Source organism: Anser anser (genome assembly GCF_964211835.1).
Source record: "Anser anser genome assembly, chromosome: 1".
Taxonomy (NCBI): domain Eukaryota; kingdom Metazoa; phylum Chordata; class Aves; order Anseriformes; family Anatidae; genus Anser; species Anser anser.
Genome location: NC_139720.1, coordinates 14348795 through 14376286, shown reverse-complemented (window position 1 = coordinate 14376286; position 27492 = coordinate 14348795). Strand labels below are relative to the sequence as shown.

Here is a 27492-nt window from a genome sequence, read left to right as displayed (position 1 = left end):
ATCTTTTACACAGAACTAAATTCCCAAATTTTATAGAAGTAAGCAAAGCTAAGGACATGTGAAAATAGCACATTAAATATTCATATAGTGTTAAGGCTTTGACAGATTATCATAGCATCTTTTTTTTTTTTTTTTAAACAAGCCTATTTAGTTTCAAACCAGGACTTTCTCCTTACTTTAGGATGTACTGGGTAAAATACAACCAGATATTTACCCTTAAACATATCAAACAGGAAAAAACTATAGTAAAATTCAGACTTCTCAGGTGTCTTCATTCTGCTTTTTTGCAACATAAATAAAGAGGAGGAGGAGATTCTAGGCTCCCCTCTGACAAGAAGTAGTACCGATGCAATTAATAGGATGACTCTTGTACCCTTTAAGATATATAGACAGATACATGCTACGTTTATATGTGGATTTAATTAAAATCACCTAGCAATTGTTACTGTTCATCAACAAGAAGTTTCAGTCTGTTACTTCGTCCTCTGCTTCCCCTGCCCCCATTTTCTCCCCAGTAAAACATTCAGAATAACTTGTGAAGCATGCCGAAGAAAAACAGAAATTTTTAAATGCCGTCTGCAGATTTTTAAAGCAGAGTGTTTTACTGCTTTATTCACTCCTGCAGGTTTCAAATTTTTGGAGGGCCTTTAAATACTGCAACATTTCTTCAAACTGCATGCAATGCACTGCAATAAAAGAAATTTGAAAGGAAGCACTGAAGAGTTATGAATGCTTCCTTCCCAGATATCTACGTAAACTTTTGAGTATTTAAATCCACTCACTTCAGAACAGATGTTTCAAAAGTACTGGAAACTAATTATTTTCAGATATTTAGTTCACTGCCATTGAAACACGTTCTAAAGACTGCGATGAATAAAGGAAGGAAAGCTAATTCCACCCACCCCACCTGCAATTAACAGTTTTAATTACGTTTCAGTTATATATATACAATTTCAGTCTATCTAGAAAGTACTTTCCCCAGAAAACATTTGTTCCAAAATTGTTCTGTAAGCTGTATTTTGGAAGTGTCTTAAAAATCTAAAGTAACACCTCCTAATAGATGTAACTCAACTTTAAAAGCTTGATTTATTACCAGTGAGTGTCCAGGTAATGGTAATTTTTAAAGAAGAAAGGCATTTTTTTTTATCCATACATAGCTAAGATATAAATGCAGCTGTCTACGCTTTTTATAAACCTCTGTTCAAAGTCCATCCTCTCCTCCCCACCCTCCAGAGACTTACCTTCTTCGTTTTAGGATACTTAGTAGGACATTTATTAAGTGCTGGAGCTTCTGTTTCAGTAACCATTTCTGTAACAACAGTTTCTGTTTCGGGCTCCGCTACCAGTGCGGCACTCTCAGTTTCATTATGCTGTGAAGTTACTTCCACATCAGGAGAAGATGGCTGGATATCTGAACACATGCTCACAGTTCTGTGTCGTCTACGCTGTTGTCCAATATGAGTTCTACTACGAGAGAAGCTTTTTCTCTGTTTAGCTCTATTAACCTTGGCTGGGGTGGGCTTGGTGGCAGTTTCTTCTTTTGCTGGTTCCTGGTGCAAAACAGAAAATTAGTAGATGGATCTCATACACACGTAAACCTACATCTCTTTCTTAAAATAAACTGTTATCAGTTCCTCCTTCTTTATACGTCAAAAAAAGCCTCTCATTTCTGTTTTTAGAGCTAAAACACTTTAAAGTTACTATTTCTACTCTACTTCAAGGCAGACTACCATGCTTCCCATACTTTCCTCGCAAGCATCACTGGGAGAGTATTCACACAGACCAGTCACCTGTCAGATCACTGCAGGTTTGTACAGGAACTCCTATACCACATTCATTCATCTATAGGCTAGAAATCATCTGCTTACACTATTATGTCTTTCAGTTCAATATCCTTTCTGTAACTTACAGTTTGCTGAGTGTTTAGAATTGCCATAAGGGACTTAACAGCAAGCTGACAGATACTATCCATGGAAACAACCCAAACTGAGAATCTGTGGGATTATTTGCAAAGGAGAACTAGTATCCAGCAACAATAGACTGAAAAATTGTTTATTATGTATTAAGGATGGCCTGCAAGAAGGATTCAGAACAAACTAAGCCTTAATAATTCCTTTGAAAGAAAAGACTACAACCTCTTCTGAATAACCCACTGGAAGAACAAGCCTTTCTCTACTGGTTATGGAGGGTGCCTGAAGAAAACCAACTCCTGTGCATAAAATGAGCATCAGTAAACACCTCCCACCTTGAACTTCAAAGACAGACCGAATTATATAGTAGCTCTGTGTGTACGCACTCTCACATAAACCAATGTAACTGAAATTCCTTGTTAAATTTTATTAACATTTACCTGAGGGGTGGGGTGGGGTCAACAGAAAACATGATGTCAAAGTCCTATCCAGATTTTGGTAAAATATATTTGAGTTCAGGTAATAAAAAGTTTCATACATCTTAAAGTGCAGATCAACATCCAAACTGATCAACATCGCCTTTTAAAAAGCCAGCTTTAAAATAAAAGTTCCAGGTAAATACCTGAATAAACTCAGTGTCATTGAGAATCTGTGCTTCCTTGCATTCTGATTTAACTTCAGTTTTTGCTGTGCTGATCCTTTCCAAAGCCTGTTCTCTTCTTTTTTCTCTTTTTTCTAGTCTGGCAAAAGCTTGCAGGATAGCTTCCATCTTCCGTTCTTCTCTTGTCTGATGGATTTAATAACAATCATCATCAAATTTCAGTCAATCTTTCACATCTGTAAATACTGTGATTTTTTAAGTGCTTCAGAACATGTACAGTGTATGTTGACATGCAGATCACTTTCAGCAAAGCTCAGAGGAGAGGGAGATGTTAGAATGACTGCAATTATTGCAGACTTTTGAAGAAAGGCTTGCATTCTCATCAACCGTGACAAACAAGAGAGGGTCCTGCTTTAGATTAAAGAACTTACTAAACAGACATTTACTAGTATACCACTGGCCTACAAACATAAGAACACACATCGCTGGGTTACTTACAACCACGTGTAATATTTAAAACGCAATGAAATGCTCATGACCAAAACCATGAAATTTTACTATACACACAGTAGTACCACAACAAAAAGCTTCATTACTCTCTGACTCGATTTTCCAAAGTGCCATAAAGTATATCAAAATATGCAACCAGCATCCAAGAATCACTAATTCAAAGAAAGATAACTTTGGGTCACCCACAGAAGTTACATTTTCTGTCAATCAGTAATTAAAGTCTAGTCCTATTAAAGAGGTAGCTCCCTATCTGCACAGAGCTCTGCTTAAGACAGCACAGATGCTGCAGAATCGAGGGCTCTATTACAAGTTTTATTTATTTTCAATGCCTGCAGCTCAGCAAGAGTACATAGATAGCAACAGCGTGTTTGCATCAAAGAGAATGCCTGTAAGTATATTGCTCTTTTGAGTGAATGAGGAACCCAGTTTTGCTTTTGCCACTGAGCCTGCCTTTGTTTGAATGGTAAAACACATGCAAACTTCCATTATTTGCAACCTTCGTGATGGAGACGGAATAATAATTACATCTGTAACTACTACAGCAACCACGCTGTAACGTAGTTCCATATGGTTTTACTTCAGTAAGAATACCAAACCAAAGTAAAGCACCCAAAAACAAACAGAAAAGTGCCAGTATGTCATTTGGACCAAGAGCAGCATATCCAACAGTGCCCACTGAGCATCACAAGACACTGCAGTATGTTAAAACCAGAGCTCATGCTGTCATTCTTCAGATTTCATATTAAAATGCAAATTATTAACATGAAGAGATTTTACTTTCTGATGTCAAGTAGAGTTAAAAATACAAGTCTTACTAATTTTGCTACTGACATTTCTAGAAATACTGACCAAAAGGAAAGTAAATCCCTCCCCCTTAACTTCTGTAAGGCCTGGGCAGATGCAGTTTTGGTGCGCCACCTTCAAATTAATTTATGAAGTTCGGTTTAATCTGATCTGTTATCCTAATCAAATACAATTTTGTTTCCATAGGTCACAATGCAAGTATACTGTTTGACAGGCTTCTCAAGTTAGATTCCTTTTTCTAAAACATTGCATTGACCAAATTATCATCACCCCACCTTAAGGAAAAACAACAAACAGTATATAATTATCTGAGGAAAGGAGAGCATCAGTGGAGCTGTCACACCCAGAAAATATAAATAAAGAAGAAATGAAACAGTAATTTAAAGAACATATCTGCAATTTTAGGGAAAAAAAAGTTTCACTACTGAAAAAAAACCTGATAACATCTGAACGCAGTTTTCATAAATTAGTAAATTATTAGTTAATAGTGGTTTGCTACAATTCCCCAAAATTAAAAATAATATCAGGCTTATTTTTAACATAGTACTCATCCTCCTTTCAGGTTAATAAAATTGTGGTGAATGATTCTGAGTTAGGGATGTCATAGAATTACAAAATGGTTTGGGTTGGAAGGGACCTTAAAGACCACCCAGTTCCAACCCCCTGCCATGGCAGGGACACCTCCCACCAGACCAGGCTGCCCAAAGCCCCATCCAGCCTGGCCTTGAACACCTCCAGGGATGGGGCAAGCCACAGCTTCTCTGGGCAGCCTGTGCCAGGGCCTCACCGCCCTCAGAGTGAAGAATTTTTCTGATGTCTATTCCTCTTTCAGTTTAAAGCCATTCCCCCTTGTCCTATCGCTGCACCCCTGACAAGGAGTCCCTCCCCAGCTTTCCTGCAGGCCCCCTTCAGGCACTGGAAGGCCGCTGTAAGGTCTCCCTGCGGCCTTCTCTACTCCAGGCTGAACAACCCCAACTCCCTCAACCTGTCTTCATGGGAGAGCTGCTCCAGCCCTCTGGTCATCCTCATGGCCTCCTCTGGACTCATTCTAATACCTCCATGTCCTTCTTGTGCTGAAGGCCCCAGAGCTGAACACAGGGCCTCAGGAGGAGCCTCATGAGAGCAGAGCAGAGGGGCACAATCCCCTCCCTCGCCCTGCCGGCCACGCTTCTGTTGATGCAGCCCAGGACACAGTTGGCTTTCTGGGCTGCAAGCGCACATTACTGGGTCATGTTGAGCTTCTCATCCACCAGCACTCCCAGGGCCTCCTCTTCAGGGCTGCTCTCAATAAAGTCACCCTACTAACAGAAGGTAAATATGCTGAAGCAGCCTGAAGTTTGCTTAAGAAGGCAACAAAAAACAAGTGATTACTGCTCGCTTTCCACAGGCACTTATGTGCTATTTGTCGTGTGCTATATTGTAGTCCAAAGATTCCACTGCAGTTTTTGACAGTTTCATGAAGGGACCTTCAAAATTTATCAAGTCCAACTGCCCGACCACTGCAGAGCTAGTTATTACTTAAAGAAAATATTAAGCGTGTTACCCCAATGTCACTTCAACACTGACAGACATGGGGCATCAGCCACCTCTGTAAAAAACCTGTTCCGGTGTTTGGTCACTCTCACAACGAAGAAATTTTTCCTGACGTCCAGTGTGAAGCTCCCCTGGTGCAGCTCTGTGCCATTCCCCTGCATCCTGTCATCGGTTACTGGGAGCAGAGACCGGCACCTCCCCCTGCACGTCTCCTCCTCAGGAGGCTGCACAGAGCAGTGAGGCCGCCCCTCAGCCTCCTGTTCCGGGTGTCCTCAGCCCCTCCTCACAGGACCTGCCTTCCTGCCCTTGTACAAGCTTTGCTGCCCTCCTCTAGAGGCTTTCAAGGACTTTAATGTCCTTTTTCTATCGTGTAGCCCAGAACCGCATCAAATATTCAAGGTGAGGCTGCACCAACCATAAATGTAGCAGGAGAATCACTGGCTGCCTGTGCTTTTAATGCACCCCAACCCCTTGGCTGCTGGGGCATGCTGTCACCAGCACCCCCCAAACCCCTTCCTGCAGAGCTGCTCTCCAGCCACTCGTCTCCCCATCTGCCTGTGCCTGCCATTACCCCCTTCTGCGTAAGTACTGCACGCATTCACAGCTAACAGCTGAGAGGGCAAAGTAAAATGTCATGGAAACAAAGCAGAAGCTTTTATGCAACACTGATACGAATTATTCAGAAGATCCAGAGGATGCTTTCATGAAGAAAAAGAACTAAGTTGCAGAATTCATACGCATTCAAGAGACAAACCCCGTAATGGCAAAAATCTGTAAACAGGTCACGGAACAGCAGGAGTGTAAAGCCTTCTAAAGCGAGAATTCAAGGCCAAAACTAGCTGCCTCATGCTAATGCTAATTATCAGTAATTCCTCTCTAGTGCGAATAATTCATTTTCTCACCATCTACTTTCTAACTTCACCAAAAAAATCATCTAATTGCACTCTAGCAGAACCTGGTTAGATTTGAAAAAGACTGCAGTTACCTGCAGTGCCATTAGATAAAGCAGATGAGCTACCTACCACTTGGATGGCACATCATCCAATTACACTGATGAAAAAGCAGGTGCAATGGTCAACTGTCATAAAAACTTTAGAGAAAAGCTTTAAAATAACGTTGACAGTTCAGCAAATGGAACAAAACTCTCACTGTCATTTTGAATCTTAAAACAATGCCAAAGAAATAATTAGCCTAATAACTTTCAGATATCAAAATCAAAGATGGATGTCTACAGACTTGATGAAACATCCTTTTGAATATACCAAGTAATTAACAGGACATTAAGATGAACACTTGTCCTAAATGTGTTGAAAGGACATCTGGTATGAGCAACACTGAATAATGTCACACAACTGAAATGCTGATCTTGTGATTGTACCAAGAGGAAAGATGCCACAGCAGCAATTGCCTTAAGCTGCAGACAAGAAGTACTTTAAATGTCATTTCAAGTCTTTATGCACAAAATAGCTCTTGGCAGGTAATCATACGCTAAATCCAGGAGAGAATAAAAAGCAAACACTAATTCAATGACAAAACAGTGTTGTACTACACACAGCATGATATAAATACAATAGAGATAAAGGAATTACATAATGGCATATAGTCTCTGGATCAAACTGAATACTATTCAATTTTAAATTCACCAACAGAGAACACACTGGAACGAAGAAGTTGAAAAAGTGAAAAAAAGTGTCAGTAAGATAAAGAAGAGGTAGAAGGTCTAATGACTTACTTTTCAGTTCTTAAGTATATGAAAACAAAAACAAGACTAACTTCAAGGAAAGCGAAAGGATAATAATCCTTATCGCACACTGTGTGTAGCATAAATAACCTGTTAGGGAAGATGGGGGAGGTGGGGGAGTAAGGCAGCAGGCAGCATGGCCAACCTTATATTGAAGGCCAACTTCCCTTTGTTTTAATATAACATTTCCTAGACTGTTGATTCAACAGCAGAAAGATGTTAAATGTTCATCTTTGTTTCCACATTCCTCCCCCACCAACCTCCAACTCACCATGTACAACATCCATTCACTACACCTCTGAATTACTCTCTCCTCCCTAAAACCAGTTCCCTTTCTTGTTTATCCTTCTGTGCTACTATATGGTGTTTAGCTTCAAGTCAGAAAAGATAAAAAAAAAGAGATTATTTAACGTACATTCGTATAACAAATTACAACAAGAAAAAATGTTGACAATGTTTCCTCTCTGAAATTTTTAGCTCTCCTGACATGCCTAATCATCACCCAAGTCCGTGCAATTCAGGTACAACTGTATCAAAAATAGCAGGACAGCGAGCGAGAATTGTGAAAGGTCTAGAAAGAACAGCAACTCATCTAAGTCTATGTACTTAATTGCAAGTGGTTTTCCATATTAACACACATCTAAGCACAGGCACACACAGTTACACAAAAACACGAGAATATGATGCTTTCCTTTTAATACAGGGTAACAGTATTACTACTACAAACACCCAGTTCTTAAAGAGAATACAAAGGCACGTTTCTTTATATTTTACCATCAGAACACAGCCCCAGAGTTGGCTGTTTGTTTGTTTTGGTAGGGTGGGGAGGGAAGTATCAGAATTGTCTTTTTACATTTGGTGGATTTAGCAATAAATTCTTGCCAAACTTGTGCTCAATCATTGCTGTTTGTAGTCTGACTTGGGTTGACAGCTTCATAGAAGGCAAGCCTACCAACACTAGTCTATAAGACACCAACTCAGATCTGAATTGCTACATAAACAGTTAACTATTAATGGAAGTTAAGGAAGTTAAAATGAAATATACAGAAAGAGAACTTGCAAATAAGATAACCTACCTGAGACATGCGAAGTAGCATTTAGAATTGAATCAGTGTGCAATATTCATAAAGTGACAGATCGTCTTTACAACAAACTCATGGCCAAGAAAATAGTTGGTTTTGACACTCAAACAGGTGCAAGTTAGAAGTCTTGAACCGTACTTCTGAAAGACTTCATCTCTCTCCCTACTAAGTTAATGCATGTGCAAAAGCTGCACATATCTGGATATGCTCTTGTACAAAGAAGCAAAATAAGTCTGTTCAGAAGAGTGGTTACAAGTAGAACATTTTAAAGTCATGAGCAGTGAAGTGTTAGAAGAAAAAGGTTTTCCAAATAAAAATTGTATACAAAAAGTGAGCATAGGCAAAATGATAGCATTTAGAATGTTCCAAATACTAGTATTGCATTATGCATCTTGGTCAAGATTTTGATTTAATCTATTTGAAGCATCTCACATTTTGAATGCCCAACACAAAAGCACATTTTATAATACCAGTGTTCATAACACTGTTCTATACCAACCTCTGAAAATTAAGGATTTCTGATGCTTTTTAAGTTGGGAACTCAAAAAAAAATTAGTACCATTTATAAAACAGCCATTAAAAATAACGTGCAATAATAAGGAGTGAAGAAAATCAATTCTACTTGATTTCTACAGACTTTTTTTTTTTAAAGCAATAGGAAGTTATATACATTTGAAGATAAAAGCAGATTTTTGTCAGAAAGCAATGATCAAGCCAGATGAAATGCTCTCACTCAAATAGCAAGCCTTGCATTTGAAGTTGAAGATCATATAAGGATCTGACTTCATATATACTCAGATTCTAAACGCCTACAGAAAGGCAGCAATTAGCATGGGAAGAGCAGGTGTCACTAAGCCTTAGTGACAACTTTAGGCAGCTACTTGCTTCCCAACTTACCATCTTCCTTTTCCTTTCTGCAATCTGCTCCTCTGATTCCATTTCTACTTCATTGCTAATGGGAGTTTTTTCTTCTATATCATCAATAAAATCTGGCTCCTGAAAGATGGAAATGACTGCTTTACAGAAGCTCCACTACTCCTGCAAACTAGGGAATACTAAAAGCTACACAGAACCAAGAATCCTCAGATCACTACTTCAAAAGTAACCAAGCCAATATATCAAGATAAAATGTAAAAAAGCTGACATCCACTTGTACCTTTGCATAAACCTGTAAATATAACCACTTGACTAGATCTTTTTCAATCTGAGCTTAGACACATCTGTATCTTTTTCTTAAGCATACTGATCTTACTGAAATTTTGGTGTCCCATCCCCAGCCACCCACCCACCCCCAACCCCCCAGATTATTAGAATTAAACCTGCAGTCCAACAGAAACTTTTGGGCACTAACACTGGCCACTGATCCAGCCACTTCTTAACGAGTTAAAAGAATTAGGAGCTTACATTATACATCCGTTGGAAAAAAAAAGGCATTATAATGATGTACAACGAATGTTGTCATGTCAAAGGGAGAAGTTAACATACTATTATATGGAATTTCTTCTCAGCTCCAGAGTGTATTTCATTGAAGTGACATTTTCCATTTACAATCTCACTATAGTTTAATAACAGTGCCATGCCACAGAGAAACAAAATTTAGCTAACTAATAATGGTTATTTGGTTTAAGAAAAGAACACAAAAGAGTAGTTTTGAGGGTTAAGTTTGTTAGCCCTACATGCAATTTTACCTTTTGATTAGGTGACTAGACAGAACTCCTTAGCATTTGTCTTTAACACATTTGCCCATATCCTTTCTTTTACCTTAACGTTATGTATTTCGTCACAGGAAAGAAGGTATCAATTGACTGACTGGGCCTCTATATTTATATACACAGTTTAACAGCTTTATTCTCCTCACAATTCTTATTGTTTTAATTCTTTAATTCTTATTGTTAAGTTCAGTTTGGAAAAAACATTGAGTTCTCCTGTGACTGCTCTGTCAAAGCACTATATGCTGTGCTAAAAGCCCAGGAGAAGGTTCCAAATACCAGTTAAAAAGCAACAAAAAAGTAACGTAAGATTGGAAAGTTTAAATATTGCCTCTGCAGATCACTTTTAACAGTCACACGCCATGCCTTCTGGACTTCCAAGCATTTTAAACCAACGTAGCTACTAAAACCACAGAACGATGTGATTGTCTTATGAAAACTGGGGGGGAAGGGTGTCAAACATGCTCATTTTCACTGTATTTCCTTTGCTCCTAGTGACACTGAAAGATGAAAAACTTGAAAATCTCTCCTCCCAGAACAAAAACTCTCCCCCTCTCCCCTTAAATCATCATCACAAGCCACCACATTCAAAGAAAGTTTAAATTGCATTTTCCCTACAACAACAAAGATAGTTACCAAGGCAACAATCCTCTCATGCGAAATACTTCTTTAACAGCTGCTCTGCAAAGCTAAGTTAATAATTAATTTCATGGATCTCTCTCTCATTAGTTCCTTCATACTGACATTAAAAAAGACAGATCTAACAATTGACTACCATGGTATTACCAAGTAGCTTTACCACACTAACTTCAAAACGTATCTTCTTCCTCCCATCTCTCTAAACTCTATTTAAATTCCTTATCAAGTTACAAGACAGCTGCAGCCAACGCTCAATATGCTGGGCTGAAGTTTTATTTGTTAGAGGAGCAGTATTATTTATTGTTATGTTTTAATATATTACACTTCTGAGTAACGTGGCTTTTTGGTTATCTACATTTCATGATGGCCTGGGAGCTCCTGAAAGCATGACATGAGGCTTTTGCATCAGAGATCCACAAAGAAATTTGGAGGAAAAAAATGTCTAGTTAAAACTGGTAAGGGAACCAAAATATTTAAATCCAATCAAACATTAAGTAAAACTGGGAATAATATAAAAGACCTAAACAGCTTATTCATCATTTTGTTTTTCTTGATAAATCCACATATCCCTTTTTCACTGACTTATTAAAATTATTTTAGTGACTACACAAGAGTTTTAGAATATTTGTGTTTAAAAGCTTTGCTTCCTAATCATTTCCGTGTCAATACCTGATTATTAGAAATGGAGAGCCTGAGGGGAGAAAGTTTCCTCTGCTTATTATCGGTGATTTTCATTTTGGTGGCTCCTCCTTCACAGTCCAATGTGATGTTCTGATTTTGAGTCTCCTTTTCTCTTGAAACATCTTTCTCTTTCTTTCCCTTTTTCCTTCTGGTTTCATATCCAGTATTGATGTTTTCGGTAGGCTCAGAACGTCTGAGGACTGGACATTCAGGATTTTCTTTGAGGCAAGCACAGTCCACTTTGTATTTACTACAAGTAAATAAATCCAAGAAAGCATATTTTGATTAGGCTGTACAGCAGAGATTTTTTTTTAAAACTGTAACTAACACATAGGCTGATAATTTTCACGTATAGACTTATACTCTTCAATGCTTCAGTTTTCGAAGCTGGTGTCAGCTGAGATGTTCCTGCACAATGTACCAGTGCTCTAGAACACTTCCTACTAGCCAAGAGAAATCATTACGAGATGACACACCTTACTTTATAATAAGGTCTACATGGGCCTCAAAAGCCTTATTTTGCCATCACATTTCAAAGAGGTGACTAAATAACAGATCTTTTGTACGTAAGCAGAACTTAAGTGATAGTTTCCTTTATCATTTCAAAGGAATTCTTACAAATAATGGCAGTTTACTACAGTTTTCCCCAGATCATAAAAGGAGCAGCAGTTATATTCAAAAAAACGTTTATTATGTTACAGAATTTAAGGCACTAAGCATTCAATATTTTTCAATGTTCTTAATCCCCTATTTGTAGCTAAATTCCAGACACCATCTTCCCAACGTTATACTACAGATCCACTCTGAAATAGGGCATTACTGTGTAGTTCCAGATTTTTTCTGCTCTCCCCACAATATGGGGCACCTATATACAGAGAAGTTTTCATAGTCCATGTTTATTCATATTGACCCAAGTTTGCCTATTATCTGCATTACTAATAGGTAACTACAATATTGCTAAAATTAGCAACAGATATTCCGTAATAAAAATATAGAAGAAACCCTGCCTAAACATACACTATTCACTGCAAAAATAAGTACTCAAGGAGCATGGCATTATTAATGCACACAAAGTAGTAAATGATACAAAAATCAAGGTCATCCTGAATGCATCACAACTTAACAGGCATTAAATGTTATTGAATGAACAGTGTGCTCAAATACTTACCAATTTCCATAATCAAAATCAAATGCTATTGTAATCTCTGCTCCCTTTGGAATGTTATGGATGGAGTAAATATAAAGATGAATCGTTCCATCTTCAATTACATGCCTCACCTATGTAAAAGAGAACATTATTTTACTGCAATGAAGTTTTACTGTTGTTGTTGTATAGAAATTGTAAAAAGTGCTCAAATTATCAGTTGGAAAAAATTAAGGGAAAGGGGACATTGAACGTAAATAAGCTTAATTTAACTTCATGTATATGCTCACCTCTGCATTTGGTGTACATGAACGCCTGATGAATCGAGCTTCATTTCCAAAAGTCCTTGCATCAACACACATTTCTAGCCCATGGAATTTGGAATAAAACAAAACAAATGGGTATGGCCTGAAAAACAGACAAGAAAAACCAGAGCTTTTTTAAAAATTCTAAATACAGCCTGTTTGATACAAAATTAACTAATGTGAAATAGTGTTGGCAAGATATGCTGAATTTGCGGGCTAATCTGAGAATGACCCATTTGTATTTGAAGCTTCATGTTTTCCAAATATATTTTCAGATTACCGAAAGTTTGAGTCACAGCCCTAAATGCAATTCTTCTGCATGGGATTGAAAGGGAGGAACAAACGCTAAACATGGAAGAGGCAAGGTAAAGAATCTACATCTTTCTTAAGCTTTTCTTGTAACAGGTTCTAAAATGAAACTCCAGTAGAAATGTAGGTGCCTCACAGAATCACCTCAAAAAATAAAAACAACCACTTCACCCTGTCTAGATCTTGTGATACCACTAACACCCAGCCTTCTTGAAGGAATTGGGCATCTAAACACTCTGCCAAGACATACTTTAAGTTCTGCTACTACAGGCGCTGGGAACCCTCCTGTCCTCCTGTCTTTACTGAGCAAAAGCTCTACGCTCGCTTCCACCAGCAAGCCTCTTGCAATGTCCCAAGTGCCTGTGTCCCTGCAGTTAACGGCAGCACTGACAACGATCTGCAGGAAGAAGGAAGTAGCCATGCATTACTCTGTAACCTACCAACTCGAGAACCATGGCAGTTAAAAAGCCCATGTTGACTTGCGTTCAATTCTGTTCTTACCCTGATAGAATTAAAATCTCTCTCTCAAAAAAAGTCTTTACCACTACTTTCCTGTTTATTTTACGATGGCAGGACCCGTCAATCCCTGGGTTAAGGTGCATATCTACATAATTGAGAACGCAGGAATCCTTTAGCCAGGTAAGAACAAAGAAAGAAGAAACTATTTCCTGAAGAGAGCTATAATGATATCCACGAGAGAGTGGAGGACACCAGATACCAGCTGCAATTATTTTTAATCAGACAACAAGTAAATGAAAGGCACCACCGGTAATCAAGACCCACTTGTATCTTAGGCACAAGTTTGGCAAAAGAGCATTTAGTAGTTACCTTATTACAACGTATTTGAAATAAACAAACCTTTTAAAGAAATATCCATTAGCTTCAAATTGTTCTCTGAGCATGAACTTTCCTCTGTATTCAATAATAAGTGCATCAGGAGGCAAGTCTTTGGCAGCTTTTAAAATTTTCTTGTTTTTTTGCACGTAACTCTATAAAGACAGAAGTTAATTTATGAAATAATGGCAAAAATGGGTGGAAAGTTATTAACAGCAGATCATACTTTCACAACCACTGAACACCGCTATATGAACTGAAAATTTTGTTGTAATTAAACCTCCAGACTAATTTGATCAAACCGCCCTGTTCCCATGCCAATGCAACTAGTTACAAACTTAGATTCAAAAAATGCCTTAGCCCTGTATTCCTAGTACAGCTAAATCACAGCATACAGATGTTCTCACAATTCAAGTATTACATCCCACAGTACATTTAACTGTCAGCACACGTTGACTGCTGCATTCATTTGCATAATGCTTTCAAAAGGCTTCAATTCCTTCAAACAAAACAGAACATGCAAACATACAAGGACATCCATGATTCATTCAAGGAAAAAACAGAACAGGAAAATATCAAAATAATAAAAAAGAAACCTGAGAAAGTTTGCAAATTTCTCATTTCCGTATCTTTAGATGGAAGGATGTCTTTTAATTAAAAACCAATACATACCCTGACAATTAGTGAACTCTCAAAACTGTCACCGTCAATCAAAAAGGAAGTAGCCTCTATGTAGGCAAAAGGCTCTGTAAGCAGGGATATTCCTCTAAGGAGGCTGTCCCATATGCCATGATGGTCTTTGAGGAAAAGAAGCAAAGATGCTTCTATTAATCTGCTACAGTAACTACTCCTTGAGATTTCTGCTACAAAATGCTAAGGTCTGTTATATGGCTCTGATTTTAAGCTCATCATTAACTGATGTCAAAGACAGAAAGACATTGCACAATTTCTTCATAAACTAGAAATTACAGGATCACAAGAGTACAGAGTCAAACATCAGTACTGGGATACCACCTACCATCAGCAACATCCTTCATGATGAAAATGAAATTCTATTCTATCTAAATATCTAAAAATCCAGAACAGACTTACCACATCTCAAAAAAACACATGCAATTAACATGTTGATACAAATAGTAGAAAAAATATCAAATTTTGATGCTTCTTTCTACTCTAACCATTCCTGATATTCCTTACACATCAGACAAACGGTAACAAGGAAGTTTACTGTGTTATTCCTTCCACAACAAACATTTTAAAGGACAATTCAGGTTTCAGGCTTAGTATAGCATTTTAACTATTTTATGAAAATTGGTACGTAAGTTTGATTATAATCAGGAGTGATATAGCATGTATGAATATCAATTAGAAACTCTGAAAAAGCTGTTGTAACTCTGATGCTTAGATCTGGTGAGACAAGATAGAGGAAATGAATGTGAACTTATTTACTTGTTTATTTTTAAGGCATCTAAATGATTATCTTTGTCATGGTATAAGCACACAACAAACAATGACACAATGTGGCACAGCTCCTTACCTCTACTGGAGGTTTGAAAATCAGATTGCTGGTGCTGACTTCTTTTTTGTCATTTCCATTGCCTAATCTCAGAGCTATTTTTTGTGCCTCCCTCTGAACACCCTCACTGTACTGGTTGTTATTTGCTTCCTCATAACGATCCATCCATGCCTTGATTTTAGTTTCCCATCCAAAGTTTGAACTGTCAGCAGGATCAATCTCTGGAGCTGAACCCTATAAATTAGAGTAAGCAACTAGTTATTATAAGGTTAAGATTTTACTTATTTATTAATTGAAAGAAAGGTTCCCACTAGTAAGCTAGAAACTCAGAATATATCTACAACATGCTACAAAATAAAAGGCAAGAGTATGCCATTGATTTAAATTTATATATAACAACTATGATAATTGAGTTCTGTCATAACAATACTTTGCATGCACTTTTCCCTCTGCTACAGGAAGGGAAAGTTCACTCTATGGGAAGTACAATTTAAATTTCTGTATTATTTAAGAGCACTCCACTGAATTCAATAGCATTACATTTGTCCTTTTATAAACAGCATCATTTCATAAACATTGACCGATGTTCAGGAATACACTCCTTTTCAACAGGGATTCTGGCTTTTAGCGGGATGAGGATGGAGACTGACATTGTCTCCTCCCAAAACTGCCCTGCATCAGGAATCTAACAGTGCAGGAATTGGAGGTCAAATCTCTCTTTCTACTCAACTTTATGAACATATACAAATATAAAGAACTCCAGCTTCCATTCAATTACACACAGATTTGATATACCACTTTCAACTTCAAGGGCTATGCTACATCTTCCTGCTTCACATCTTATAAAGCTTTACGAATCCTTCTACTACAATAAGGTGCAAAGGCTGCAAACTCAAACATTACAGGCTTTGCACACAGCATTTTTCTCCCCTTGCCTGTTCCTCACTAAACAATTTTCTTCTGCAGTGCTTCGGGTCCTTTCACTTTCAAAGAAAGTACCATTGTACCTCCAGACCTCACAAACAGCAGCCAGGCTGCAGCCAACCAGTGCTCCTTATGGACAGCAGCAGCCAACGCTCCCTTTTCTATCCACCTGAGCAGAGACACTATTAAACATTCATAAAACAGCAAGTAGTTCAGTACTTTAATTTACCTGTTACTAATAACATTTATTTTGTGCATTGAGGGAACCATACATACAAACAGTGTAACAAAGTGATGCAGTTTAAAAAAAGAAACAGAACCACACAAACACCAAATTCATAAAGACAAAATTGAGATTTTATTCTCTGATTTCCTTATTGTGTCTTCATACTTGCAAGTCCCAGTCATATCTGGTACATCTTAAGCCTAAGTTGTGCCCTACTTGTATTTATTTCAAGCATGAATAAACTATGGGAACTATCTAGCTTTCACACCATGAATATCTCTCTCCCACAGAAAATTTGAAGACTGCTATAACATTTCAGTCTTAGAATGCAGACATCCCAACACCATTCCTTACACGATGCCAGCATTTGATCATTACAGAGACTATGCCAGCACTAGCAAACAGAGTCCCACCAGATGAATACATCTGTGTATGACAGAGCAGAAATGCTAGCTTAGCTCTCAAGTGCAACACAGTCGCTTCATTCTTTTGCTGCTTACAGTTATTGATAAGTTGGAGTTACTAAGCTCAGATGAAGCATGTGGGAACTTTGTTCCCTTGCATAGCACAGAAGTGCCCCAATTCCTCCACTGGCTCTTGAGTATCAAGTATTCTTAAGAAAAAAAGTTCACATTATGCTATTTTGGTTAACTTTGCAGAACAAAAACATGCTTTTTATACCTATAAAATTATTATGATAACTACATAATTCATTATTAAGAGTATTTTAGTACTTTAATATGAAGCATCAGTGTATTTGGGACTATGCATTCAGTAACATACAATTAAGATGTATAACAAAAACAAAGCACTGAATCACACTACCTTTACTCTTGAAGATTTCCTGGATCCTTCTCGAAATGCCTGAAACAAAATTATGTTTATTTTTTAGGAGGAAATACAGAATCTCTTACGCAATTCAAAACCTATTAACAATTACCTCCTCTTTAGTGGACCATTCTCAACACGCAAGAAGAAAACAGACAAGCTACTCAAATCTCAAGGCAGTGGGTTATCCCACAAAATATATTAAAAAAATAAAATCAGCATTTCAAACTAAGTGCACATTGGATTTCAGTGCTAGTAGTCCATGTACCCCTGCCTTTCTCCCACATTACAACATGACTCTAGAATTTCAGAATGCAACAAGGAGTAACTCAACGGTTACTTAGGGAACACCCTTTACTTAGCAGGTTAAGTCTGTGAATAGCCCATATCCTTTACTGCAGTAATTATCGAAAGAGGGTAGGGGGGAAGCAGGTGACAGAGAACCTGTGAAATTCACTTTCATTCTGAAATCTCATTCTTTAAGTTATCTTATGTTATGGTAGAAGACAAAAACCAGTAGAATACAATGTAGTAAAATTTATATTCAGAACCTTTCATTCAAAAGGCAATATTTACTTAGTTACTGGTATCTTTTGGAAATATTATTTCTCACTCCTACATTTAAAGGACAAAATTCTCATTCAAGCCAGTGAAACTTAATCACAGAAAGCAACTCATTAGTTTAGGAAATCCCACATACTTCATTTCTTAACATAGAAAGTATGTTGCTCACAACCAGACAGTATTATCACAACACCCTCTTCACCAAATTATTTTAGTAGCTAACTTTCTGACAGCACACTTCCATACAATTTCAACTCAAATAAATAAACGTAAAATCATATCAGGACATAGGGCAGCAACCCAACTGGCACAGGTTGCCCAGAGAAGCTGTGGATGCCCTATCCCTGGGAGTGTTTGAGGCCAGATTGGATGGGACTTTGGGCAAGCTGGTCTGGTGGGAGGTACCTCTGCCCACAGCATGGGGCTGGAACTAGACAATCTTTAGGGTCCTTCAAATCCAAACCATTCTGTGATTCTATAACCACTTCTGAACTTAAACCACAACTGAAGAGACAATTCTTCTTTGGTTATCCGAAGCCTGCTTTGACTCACCTCTACCTGTATTAAGCAGTTTGGCAAAATATAATTCCTCCTTACAAATTTTATCTCAATTATAAAATTGATCTGTCACGGCTACTACATCTTATTTTATGAGAGTGGAAAAAGGCAGGAAGATGGTACCATGTACTGCAACAGAATATTACATTTTAATCTAAACCCAGGTAGTAAAATACTAGTAACCATAACCTGGATTTTAAAACCAGTGTCTCTTGGTAAGAGACGTCACACAGCTATAATTTGTAACAGAAAAACAGAAACTACATTCACTTACTTTTTTACATTTTGCTATGTTCTGCTCTTTCTCCCCACTTTTTTTCCTTTTCTTATCATTGACCTTTGTAACTCTTGTAGCAGTTAACGTAATTGTGGTTGGTGTATGTTGAAAAGCAGTATATAGTTCCACAGGAACCTCATCACCACTCTCTGTTGCGCTGGTATCCCCATCTTTAAAAGAAAGAACATTTTGTAAGCAATGACATAACATAGAAAGAACATTCACTAGCTACTCTACGCCTGCCTTTGAAAGCCCAAAATGTATACTGCCAAATGTTTCAATAACTCATACACAAAATTCACCAACAGTTTTAACAGCATGAAAATGAATGATCTGTGAAAAGCTAGTAATTAGCAGATGTTTGCAATGCCAGGTAAGAAAAAGATACCAGACTAACTCATTTTTTTAAATGGAATTATTTTATAGCATTCCATTATAAGCAAAAGTAGAATCAAAATCAAAAATGGTAAAAAAAAAAAAAAAGAATTACTAGTCAACTCATCACCTACATAAGGCCTTTACTTGTAATACAGCTTTGGGATTCTCTGATGACGATATTCTAGAGAGGATTAAAATTAATGACTGTCCAGCATTTCTTTTGAAAGCCTATTAATCAGTCATGTGCAAGTTGTAATCAACTACTTCAGCTGAAATTTTTAGTGTCAAGTTCCTTTTTCAGGGCAAATATGTCAATGTTGCTCAAAAAAAAAATCCCCTAAAGATAACACTCTGCTACTCCCAAGGAAGAGAAAAGTGGAAGTCTATTTCCCTTGTTAAAACAAGATCATACACAAACTGTTATTTTTGTTTTCTGTTGTGACACGAAGACCTAAAGCCAAAGTCTGAAGTTTAGCATACATCAGCATTTATGTCAGACAAATACATTTCCTGACCTGAAACAGGATTACCCTAGTTCTGTCAAGATGAAAGGCTGTCAAGTGTGGGGAGGATTTGAAGAGAGATGGTACAAATAGATAGGAGACTGCTCTTCATGTATGCTTAGTACAGGCTTCTCACATTTTAGCAGCTTCTCCAAATATTCTGCCTTCAGAGCATTTCACACTAAGCGTGACTTTTTGAAACCACACAGGGGAAGGCTTTACGAATACTTACGATGAGAGCAGAGAAAACATTCCTTCTGAGCTCAAAAGGACGTTGCCTTTATCAGTGCACTCAACAGTACTATCTATTCTTGAAAACTTCTCTAAATAAAGAGATCCAGCTACTGGTTAGTCTGGATTTTTCTTGCTCACAGCATTCCTTAAACAGGATTCCTCTGTGAACAGTAAACAATCCAGTTTTACTATCTTGGTTCTTCTTTCTAAGCTTGTTAGACAAAGCTATACTTTACCTATCTTAAGTTGATGTGGGGATATTTATGCACGTATTATATATATAGGTGATCTTAATTTGTCTGCATCTCTACTGGGACTATTTTATGAACTATCACTAAAAAACACGAAGAAATGTCTAATCAAAAACTAATTTTAACGAACAGCCGAACAATCAACAATTGAGAAATGAAAACCCAAAGAATCATCTCCCTTAAAATCATCAATGTTATATTCCATACACTATTGCCTACAGCATCATTACACATCATGTCACAGGTAAAACCAACCAACCAAAAAAAAAAACCAACCTGAAAGCCCCCACAGAACACCATCTTCCTCAGGGAAACACCATTTCAATATTATTGTCTATCTACACTGTGCTCTAGCTTACTGTAAAAGAGTAATTACCTCAATCAAACATATAATTACACCGAGTTGTTTTGAAACACTCCTTCCTAACCTACATAACCTGCTTTCACTTTGAAGAGCCTTAGCAAAGCACACTAAGGGAAGGTTTTGCATCTTGGAAGGCAAGGTACAAAGTTTCCAAAAGTTTCACAAAAAATTACAAGCCCAGACTTTCTTCTCGGTAAGCAGCAAGTGGTTGCATCAGCACCTATTTCAAGACCAGACCACTTGGAGCAACATCCTTGAACAAGTAACACATCTGGCTACTGTATCTTTAAATAAAATCATCCTTGAAAAATTTAGGTGCTTAACGAAGGTAGCGCACTGAACCGTAGCAAGCAACCTAATCCACAGAGAGCAACATTATACAATCGCGGGCCCCAGAACAATAGACTAGGAATGTTGCAAGGAAGAAAATCCATGTGGTTATGCACACAAGACACTCGCCCACTTCCACATCATGGGACACATTTCCCTAAAGGCTCTTTTCTTGAGGTAAAACAACTGATCTATTACTTGCTGCCCACTTTTTAGCTCCGGATGCAATGCGGCTAATAGCAGCAACACTTCACAAGTCTTTTTAAAATGAAAACCATTACACGGTAAAGTATTCTCACATCTAAATGAAAAGCCCTATTATATATAAGCCTCTGAACCTCTGTATACAGATTTAGTCAGAGAACACAGATCAGGCTATCTTGCCTCTAAAAACCTGAAATTTAATACCAAAAAAAATAAAAAAAATTGAAAGCACCAGAATGTTACTGAATTAACAGTAACTGAATGTTACTGTAATTAACAGGTCCATTGGAATCAAAGCCTTTTTTTGCTCTTTCTGCTTGACACCATCTATTGAAACTGCCTGTTTTTACTAGTGTCTCATGGCATATGAACATACCTAGAATTACTGTAAGCCTGACTGAACCACGTCACATCAACCAACACACAAAAAGTGCATTTAGCCAAGCAAGTGTATTAGCTGAATGAAAATTAACCAGAGAGCATGTTAACATGAGAACATGTTAATTTCTAATTACTGTGACTTTTAGTACTTAATCAACAGTGCACTAAGTCACAGCTTAAACTGGATAGTTGTTTGTTTTTTTAAAACTGTTTTCATACTTAAGGTTTACCATTTGTCATTTCTTTTCCTATTGACTACACAGAGCAGATTTAAAAGACTATTCAAAATTAAGGATTAAGCTGAACACTAAGAAGGTTCTCTCTCTTCAGCTTCTATGTAAAATTTTGGCTACTTTTCTTTCCTTAAGTTTATAGTAAATGATCAAATAGCATGACTACAAACCCTAAGAGATGACTTAAATAGCTCAGAACACTGACTTTCTGTGTACTGTATGTAAATTCAAATTTAGCCTCAAAATATCATTCCACTTAATGAGTTATAACATAATAGAACAAGTATATTTATTGGAATCAGCAAAAATTATTTTTGAATTCTAAATTCATCTAGCAGGTCAACCAAAATTTTATGAAGTAGGTTTGGTTTTGTTAAAATGAAAGCAGACAAACAGAAATTATTATGGTGTTCTAAATAAGTCGTTAATGTCTAATTGACTAAAGCAGCTTGCACAAACCCCCAGCACTTTAGAGACAGAATTTGAAAGTAAAACATGTTAAGTTCTAGATGGTCTTCTATGTTATGACTTTTGCAACAGAGCTTTAAAGTTATCACCTGTTAACAAAACCCGTGACACATTTTGACAATGGCTTGACAGAACTCCTGACAAATTAATGTCAGTTGAGCTTTGACATTCTGTAAATGGTAGTAGAGCTCATCTCATAAAATATAGAGACTAAAAAGCTTCTTGCTTCATTAGGTTATCAAAGAGTTGTTATTAATTTTTGTGGTTGACAAAAATACCAATGTACATACACAAATCTAGAACCAACAAATTAGAGTTAGGACTACCCCTCAAAACTGTGTTACGTTGCTTTAAAGCTCATTTAATTATGTAATTCTTCATCAGAGACAGCAGTATCACCAGTAATGGAATAGTTTTAAGATGATAGTATTAGGATAGAAGTAGTCTATCTACACTGTCAAGGAAGAAGTGACAGAAACATGAAGTCATTTTTTCCGCAAAAGAAAGTGGACTTAGCAACCCTCTCATCCCAGAAGTAGTCTCAAACTTTCCCATCTATCTTTAGTAGCTTACTCAAAGTATTCTTGTTACTGTAAAAGCTACATTCATTCTTAAGAAACTTTAACAATGTTCAGAATGAATTATTCCCCAACAATTAAACTGGTGGTGACACCTTTTAAGAAAAGACTTGGAACTTCAACTATTCTGATATAAAGCTCTTATTAACAATAGTCACGCAGCAGGTGTTGATTTACTGAACTTTATATGCTGAAGGCTATCAAAATTACAAAGAACTGTGTATATGTCCTTACATCTATGCAGTTGATGATTTATTTTATAACCTTTACTGAAGAAAAAATCTTTTAAAAGCTTTACCCACCTGACATATTTTCCCTTTTCCTTTGCTGTAACAGCACTGCCCTTTCTTTATCCAAATTCCTGAAATTAAAAAAAATAAGTTTCACACTTACACGTTAATATATCCAAGTATTTAAACAGAACTTCACTGTAATACAAGGCACGTGTGGGTATTCAAATCACTTCAAAACATAGTAAAAATATAGGTAGCTCAGAAGAAAGACTGACAGTTGGCCCATGGATTACAACTGAACAGGCATTAAACCATTCTTCTGCAGATTCCATAAAACAATCATCACAATATAATAACAAAGATCCTAAGACAGTATGGTTCAAGCAATTTCCCAGAAGAAAAATATAATTTATTTGTAATTAAATGTTTTCTGAACACACGTCTTTTATTCATTGTTTAACTGACAATGTGCAACATAACTAACCGGCAGCATTTTATGCTCTGTATCCCAGAACAATTATTATTAAAGGCAGGTATAATCTACCTACTACATGGAACTAAATACCCTCCTTGTCATGTCATAGGACTTCAGGTTTGAGAGGGAGCATAAAAATACCCATTCCAGAGCAAGAAGTCCTTGGAGGTGAACACTGTAGCATACTGGAATGGGGCCATAAAAATGAAAGATGAGAAATACTGGTGGAGCAGTTGATCTGGAAGCACTGCTGTTACGGGTTCTCCACATTTGATAGCCGTGAAACAAAAGAGAATGAATTGTCTGTATATTGTCCAGCCTGAGAAAGGATCCACGACTCATTGCTATGACAGTAAGTGTTTCAATTGCTTAACCCTATCATCTAGTGAGGTAAAACAATGACAACTGAACAAGAGAATGCAGACTGGTAAGGTCATCTGCATCAGAAACATAGCTTCTTCATCTAAAATTCTCAAGATTATGTCACATGGTCTGCATTTTTAACTGTTGGTTGTTCCAGGACTACTTTGTTTTGTTTTGAAATATTCTCTACTCGTTCTAGCTGTTTTAGAGTTCAAAATTATCTGAACTACTCACCTTGGTTGACAACGTTCACACAGATATATGTCAGGAATATGCTGCCGGTCAATTCCCATGCAGTCAATGTGCTGCCAGACACTACAAAAAAACACCCCACCTTTTGGTTATTTTACATATGACTTTACAGACTGTGTGTGTGTAAATACACACACACACACATATATATTTCCCCTCCTGTCATGATCTTGACTCAGATTAAACACTACCTAAAACTACTTACTGAATTACTATCTTCATCAGCCCTCTGCTAGCCTGCTGACTTCCTATTCTGCTGATCACTCTGCAATTCCAATCTTCGGGCTGCCTCCCAATGCCTCTGCTTCCTTAGCTTTTTTTTTTGGTAGGATTTTTTTTTTTTTAATATGAAAAGGGAATTAGTTTTCTATCTCTCTCTCTCTCTATATATATATACACATATATATTCCTGAAGCATTTCTGCAAAGCCACTGCATGCCAACATGACACCCACACCACATATTCCTTTGCTTGACTGCAAAGTCCTGTGTAGGAGCAGAAGTCACAAGACTGGCATGACTGTTGTACAACACAGGAAGAGCTTTAACTGCTTCCCACAGTCAAGGAAGAAAGGCTGCTTGCTAGACTGAAGGCTAGAAGTACATGGGACACAGAAATCACTTGAGAATTTCTTACAGTTCTCCCAGCACCTTACAGAAAATCTCTTCTTCAAAACTAGCAGACTGCCTAACCGGTGACAATCTACAGTTCCCCTGCTGAAAGAACATCTCTATTTCAAACTAAGAGAAAAGGTTACCAGAATCAAGGACCACTGAAAATGAACAAGCTTGTTATGTAAGCAGCCAGAGGAGTAAGACCTGAATTAAAATTTTAATTAGCTGTAGCAATCATTTTAGAAATATAATCTAGTAAATTCAGCAACATCAATTAGCTCATTATATGTATTGAATGAGAATGTATAGGCTAACACTGAATAATTCCAGAAATACGAGATTTGTCTTCTCCTTCTAAGTGTCCCACCTCTAAAAATTTCAAAGCTCCATTTTCCAAAATGCAATTGTTTAATAGCATCTGCTTATATAAGTAGCTACTTGATCATACTAAAACATGAACACAAGTTTAAATATTTTAACTCTGGTTTCCCAAATAAGAATCTGTTAGCTTTAAGAATTTCAATAACTACCGAAAGACCAAGTCTTTTGAAGATGAAGAGTTCTTATCAGAAAGATCGCACACACAAAAAAGCCTCTGATTTGAGAGGCTTATGTCATATTACTTTGCTTCCTGCAAGTCACTTGGTTTACATGCACATACTTTCCCAAAACACTTATTACTTGGTACCTTCAGATTTTTATTTCACCATAATGACAAATAACTTGCAGAAAATAAATATCCTTTTTAGAAAGAAAAGGCAAAGATATCCTTACTAGAGCAACGATACATAAGTAAAGGTATGAACAAATTGACATGAATAGTTAAGACAGACTAGAATCAAGTGTGAAATACTCGTTACTCTTAAACTACTCTGCCTTTTAAAAAGCCTTCAGCCTTCAAACATTGTTTTGATTATGGAAGTTTCCTCTATCTTATGAATCAAGACTGTTAAAACACCATTTAATTGCACTCAACTTGTCAATGCAGCTTTAAGTCATTTTTACTTTTTCAATACATTTAATATTCATTACCTGCATTTGTCACAACAGATCATATATCCATCATCATGTGTAAAACCACAAATGCATCTGGTAATATCAGTTCCATAGCTTCCATCCTCTGACGTACTGATGGTAGTAGCACTGGAGGTTTCATCAAAGTTGGGAGTGGTAAATATGCCTACTTCATTCTTGCTTATAAGCACTGACGGAGGAGGAGAAGCTGGAGGCGTTGGAGGAGGCCGAGCACCATAGTTATGGTCCTAGATTTTTTTTGAAAGGTAAGTTACAGCTCTTAAGTGTCAGACATTCTGATGATTATTTAAGCCAAGGTATAAGAATTAACTTTATAAGTTTCTGAAGTTCTGTGCATTTTTAAAGTAAGTTTAAACTTGTTTCTGTCATTGCTCATTCTTGGTGTGTTGTTTTTTTTTTTTAACCTTCTTGACTATGTTTTACATAAAATTCACTATGTTCTGTATTCAGCTTTCTAATCAACCATTTTTAGGCTTTTTACCCAGCTCCCAGTAAAATATGAAACTATAAGCATGAATCAGGAGTTTTTCCTATTTAAGAACATCAGATTTTACCACACTTAGCATGAAACTTACTGCATAGGGCAAACCAATGTAACTGTGTGAATGCGAGCTGCTGGTATACAACTGGTGCGGATAACTGTTCGATTTTTCAACTACCACAGGGCTAGCTTCTACAGATTCTGGTCTGCAAAACAAAAACAGAAGAATAATAAATAGTTATACTAATGCATATATGTAATTTATTAATGTTATGTCAATATACTTGTTAGTTACGATAACTGTTTCACAACTGCTAAGTAATTACCTGCTGTTCCTGTTAAAAAGGAGCATACAAAAAGGTTCAGGAATACAACAACTATCACCACCAAAACCACTTTTGCCCCCACAACTGCCCATTTAAAAGAAGAAAAAAAAAAATCACTTTTCTTTTATCTAAAAGGAAGCTTCCAGAGCGGCAGAGAACTTACACCTCTGTAGCTACAAAACTTTACTCAAAGAAAAAAAAAAAGAGTACATGCTAAATCGTTTCACATAACCTGCAAATCTGGACATAAAAAAACACGTTACACACTTTGTCAGGAACTCATCAGTCAGTATGCACAGGTCTATCGAGTTGCAATAAAAGCTAAAGAAAGGACTTCGGCTTAATTAAGACAAAAGACAGAGGCAACAATACACACAACTGCAACCCGTTGTGGACACAGCCCCAGTACTAGCACCGACACTATGAAATTCTGCAGAGACATCTAGTGGTAGCATCAGCACTTGACTCTCAACGTCTTCATGAACCAGCACCCACGGCGGCAGAGAACTGTTTCTACAAACAGAAACCTTAAGTAGGGCAAATCTAAAAAAAGGCACTTATCGATTTATTTTTTACCTTGAAAGAAAAAGAAGTGAACCATTTTCTAGATAAACCTTGGTAGAGAAAGGCAGTGTCACCTCTAATAGAGGAACTATGGTTTACATGTACTAAATCACAACGCAAAAGTTGAGAAAGGTAAAGGAATATTAAAACAGGAAGAGCTTTTTGAATCCAAGAAATTGCACCTTTTCTCAGCTCGCGTGTCACTAACTTGTCGATTTTGCACTGCACCACAGAATCCAATCAAACCAGTACAAACTTCAAATTAATGCAGTTACCTAGCTGCATTTTTTAATTATTATTATTTTTTAAACACTGAGAGGCAGGGCAAAGTATCAGCATCTTTTAAACTGAAATGGCTTTTGACTAGCATCACATATTGAGCCCAAGTGGGTAGTTTTCTAATTTTAGTTTTGTTGTGCATCAAATCTTTTTCCCCACAAAGATTCAGTAATTCCTTGAGCTGATGTTTTAAAATTGGTCATTCTGAATCCTAAGTTAAAACAGAAATTCATGTGTTTTTCTCAGACATC

The 27492-nt window shown here is 37.1% G+C and overlaps 1 protein-coding gene across 7 annotated transcripts in view; it reads right to left on the bottom strand.

Annotated features, from left to right (window-relative positions):
- Positions 1–27492, bottom strand: part of KMT2E (lysine methyltransferase 2E (inactive)) — a 67948-nt gene that overhangs the window by 15815 nt on the left and 24641 nt on the right. For all 7 annotated transcript variants that reach the window (XM_083819832.1, XM_083819834.1, XM_083819835.1 and 4 more), the window contains 14 exons: positions 26167–26278; positions 25589–25818; positions 23925–24005; positions 22922–22980; positions 18693–18865; positions 17294–17332; positions 15340–15552; positions 13827–13957; positions 12645–12762; positions 12379–12488; positions 11199–11460; positions 9079–9177; positions 2533–2697; positions 1242–1550 (listed from right to left, as the gene is read on the bottom strand). In XM_083819832.1, the coding sequence (XP_083675958.1) occupies positions 1242–1550; positions 2533–2697; positions 9079–9177; positions 11199–11460; positions 12379–12488; positions 12645–12762; positions 13827–13957; positions 15340–15552; positions 17294–17332; positions 18693–18865; positions 22922–22980; positions 23925–24005; positions 25589–25818; positions 26167–26278 (2101 nt within the window). The remainder of the gene's footprint in view (positions 1–1241; positions 1551–2532; positions 2698–9078; positions 9178–11198; positions 11461–12378; positions 12489–12644; positions 12763–13826; positions 13958–15339; positions 15553–17293; positions 17333–18692; positions 18866–22921; positions 22981–23924; positions 24006–25588; positions 25819–26166; positions 26279–27492) is intronic.